This window comes from Echiichthys vipera, assembly GCF_963691815.1.
Source record: "Echiichthys vipera genome assembly, chromosome: 1".
Classification (NCBI taxonomy): Eukaryota; Metazoa; Chordata; class Actinopteri; order Perciformes; family Trachinidae; genus Echiichthys; species Echiichthys vipera.
Genome location: NC_139826.1, coordinates 18,445,694 through 18,448,681, shown reverse-complemented (window position 1 = coordinate 18,448,681; position 2,988 = coordinate 18,445,694). Strand labels below are relative to the sequence as shown.

General features: G+C 37.6%; 1 protein-coding gene across 1 annotated transcript in view; it reads left to right on the top strand.

Moving 5' to 3' along the window:
- Positions 1–631: 631 nt before the first annotated feature.
- spata17 (spermatogenesis associated 17) overlaps positions 632–2,988 on the top strand; it is a gene marked incomplete at both ends in the record, with an annotated part of 22,811 nt that continues 20,454 nt past the window's right edge. Inside the window, 3 exons of the mRNA XM_083919943.1 lie at positions 632–699; positions 1,512–1,601; positions 2,910–2,988. The exon at positions 2,910–2,988 is cut by the window's right edge and continues 3 nt beyond it. Of these exons, the coding sequence (XP_083776069.1) occupies positions 632–699; positions 1,512–1,601; positions 2,910–2,988 (237 nt within the window). The remainder of the gene's footprint in view (positions 700–1,511; positions 1,602–2,909) is intronic.

Below are 2,988 nucleotides of genomic sequence, written 5' to 3'. Positions count from 1 at the left end.
GGGATGGATGGAAGTAGTAAGGCAGCTGGCAGATCAATACTCAGATCCACAATCTGCATCCACAGAGCAGACATTTTTAAAATGTCTATTCTCGAACCCCTCCATTCTTATATTATTAATGCTGTATTTCTGCTTCAGAAGCAGAGGAAGAAATAAACAAGACGGCAAGTGGTGAACATCTAAATTTGTGAAGACACCAAAGTATTCAGTTTTGGTGTTTATAATCTATTATGGAGACTGGCAAATGGTAATTATGTTTCTATAAATCTTTCTGTCCACTTTTAAAACGTTAAACACATTCAAATGTTACTTACTGTAGCTGTTAGTCCATGTTTCCTTAACTCTGTGAAATGTGAATGTTTTTTTTGTCTGTTTTTTCAAATCAATTTTCAACAGAATTGTCTGCTATCCCTCAGGAGGATCAAGGAGCTAGTTATAACTCAATCCTGGCTGGTTATATAAACTAAGCAAATGTTGCCACATCAACAGAAGAAGGTGTCTGATTTGTACCGATAGGGTCAGTGAAGTAACCAAGAACATTCCTACTTTCTAGATACTTTGAACGCATCTCCGCCACCTTGGTAAACTGCGGTGTTGTCAAGACAACGGGTAAACTGTCGCCCTAGGAAACATGGCGGAACTGCTGAAAATAAAAAGCAAAGTTGAAGAGTTTAAAAGGGAATACTTCGACAGAAACAGGTGTGTTATGTGATTACGTTTAATACATATATTAAAAAGACCATTGTGGCTGGTAAGAGGTGGCGGTTGAAGCCAAGCCAATAACTATTCTACACAAATTAGCTAACCTTATCTGAAACGTCAACAAACGTTAGCGTCATGCTTTCTTGACTTCACCTTGCTAACTAGCTACTGTAGCATGTCATCTTTGAACTAAACGTTACAGAGACATATATTTAGATACAGTATACTTCTGTCATTTTTTAAAAGCTAAAACAATACTTAAGCAAATCATTTATATATATATATATTTTTTATTTTTTTTTTAAATGAATGGTAACTTTTGTACATCGTCATTGGTGCCATAACGAAAGTAACGAAACTCTGGAGCATCATCAGAGGGTTTTATCAACACATAAAACCCACAGCCAGAGGCGATTCTAGAGTCTGTTGGGACCCGAAGCAAAAATTCACATGGGGCCCTTCAAATCTGATACCAACAAAAACAAAAACAATCTAATTGCAAAATCTCAGTTTTTATTTCAAAAGTGCATCTTTTAGTTCTTTTTTAAAGTTCTTTATTTTAAATATATAATTCTAAACATTACACAAAACTTGTAATTCAAACATTAATATAAGAAACAATAAAACCAGAACAATTAAAACTTGGGTGGAATCAGGTGGGGCCCCCTAAGGGAGGATAGGTCTTCTACTGTCATTGCAGACTTTTTGCATTGCCACTGTAGTTTATGGCATAATAATGGGCATACATATGCATGTGGAGATAATGTCGCTTCCGTAAACTGTTATTGGTATGTGTCTGTGTGCCTTAGCCAAGCGGAGGATAACAGACAGAGGGAAAACCAGGCTGCCACCCGGATTCAGAGCTGGTACAGAGCCTGCAAGGTGCGGGCTTACCTCAGGTACCCTATGATGTGTATATGTGGTTGTGAGTGTGTGTAAGTCCAATTTGAATCTTTAAAGAGATTACAGAGATCTCTGGTACTCCGTAGGCAAAAAAGAATACAGGCCTTAATATTTTATATACCAATTTGAGGTTTGCTTTTCCCCTCAGGGCTTGAAAAACAATTCAGGCAGTACTCTAAGAGTTAATTTCAAGGGAAACCCTGATACTACCTCACTCTCATAATTATCCCGATTCTAGAGCTTTGCAAATGGCCTGGAGGAATAAATGTCGCTTGCACTCTGTGCTCCTTTCACACACAGAAAAATGAATGTCCCTATGTCTGTGCTTGTTCCTATACTGTGACCCCAGCACCATTCTGCAGGGTCAGCAGACAAACTTCCAGACAGTAGGTTAATTCAGATTACTTTAGTTAATTGATCAATGCATTAAGTGGATAATTAGCAACAATTTTAGCTGCCTAAGTGCAACTCCGGGGTTGTGCTATCCCCACTATAAGCATTGATTTTCTGGGCATATGAATGGCCTTTTGGAAATTGATGGCCTCATTGGAGGCCGAGAATCACATTGGACTTGCATTTAGAGTATGTTTGAAGATGAATACAAATGTGTGCTGCTGACTAAAGGGGGTGAGAAGCTCATCGGACATGATCGAAAAGCCTGGAGGAGCAGAAATGTGTGTGTGTGTGTGTGTGTGTGTGTGTGTGTGTGTGTGTGTGTGTGTGTGTGTGTGTGTGTGTGTGTGTGTGTGTGTGTGTGTGTGTGTGTGTGTGTGTGTGTGTGTGTGTGTGTGTGTGTGTGTGTGTGTGTGTGTGTGTGTGAGTGAGAGAGAAAGAGCTTGTGTTTGTAAGTGTAATGTTGCCATGACCTTTTAATTGAAGTCCTTTACAACATTTGTATGCAGAAAACATAAGCACTCTTTATTGTTTTTCAGGAAAAAAAGAGATCTCAGTTTATTATAGCAGTGGTGATTCTGGGGTATTTTGTGATTTAGTTAATTAAATTGTATCATATTTATGTTACAGGAATATAATTCTTACAGCTTTTAGTATTTCTTTCCTTTGGCTCCCTGATATTTCAGTTTTCTTTTTTCGTCTGTACAGTATGTATTTTTGTACTCAATTATATTGTATATATATATATATACCTGTATATTCTGAGCATTAACAAACTAACTAAAGATCAAACAAAGAAATACAAAATTGATAATTCTTCCATGTGTATCTGAACTTTGTTTTCCTTCATTTTAACTACTGGAAAATGCACGTCCAATCCTCTTCCCAAATTGACTTTTTTTTTTTTATAGCCATCTGCACAAGAACGCAATCATTATACAGAAGATATGGCGGGGCTTCACAGCAAGGGCACGTTTCAGACAAATGGTG